This window comes from Merops nubicus, unplaced genomic scaffold (genome assembly GCF_000691845.1).
Source record: "Merops nubicus isolate BGI_N331 unplaced genomic scaffold, ASM69184v1 scaffold37243, whole genome shotgun sequence".
NCBI lineage: Eukaryota > Metazoa > Chordata > Aves > Coraciiformes > Meropidae > Merops > Merops nubicus.
Genome location: NW_008597520.1, coordinates 1 through 333, shown reverse-complemented (window position 1 = coordinate 333; position 333 = coordinate 1). Strand labels below are relative to the sequence as shown.

The 333-nt window shown below is 68.5% G+C and overlaps 1 protein-coding gene across 1 annotated transcript in view; it reads left to right on the top strand.

Annotated features, from left to right (window-relative positions):
* The window catches only part of PLTP (phospholipid transfer protein), a gene marked incomplete at both ends in the record, with an annotated part of 1,694 nt that extends 1,493 nt beyond the window's left edge, over positions 1-201 (top strand). The window contains 2 exons of the mRNA XM_008936736.1: positions 21-88; positions 159-201. Coding sequence (XP_008934984.1) covers positions 21-88; positions 159-201 — 111 coding nt within the window. The remainder of the gene's footprint in view (positions 1-20; positions 89-158) is intronic.
* Between the last annotated feature and the right edge of the window lie 132 nt (positions 202-333).

Genomic DNA, 333 nt, shown 5'->3' with positions numbered 1-333 from the left:
GCAGCGGTCTCACTCCCCAGGAAACCAAGCTGAGCGCCAAGGTGTTCCTGCGAGGGAAGGCGCTGCGCGTGCAGCTGGACCTGCGCCGGTAGGGCCCGTGCTGGGGTCCCACGGGGAGCTCCCTTCGGCACCCCCCTCACACCCCTTTCTCCCCACAGGTTTCACATCTACTCCAAGCAGTCGGCGCTGGAGTCGCTGGCAGTGAGTGGTCCTGTGCCAGCCCGGGGGTCTGGCCTCACCTCCAGGGAGGGCTGCACAGTGCCAGACACCCCTTCTCACTCACCCTGTGCCAGGCGGGCGCCTGCTCTCAGCAGGTCTGCGGCTGGGGGGCAC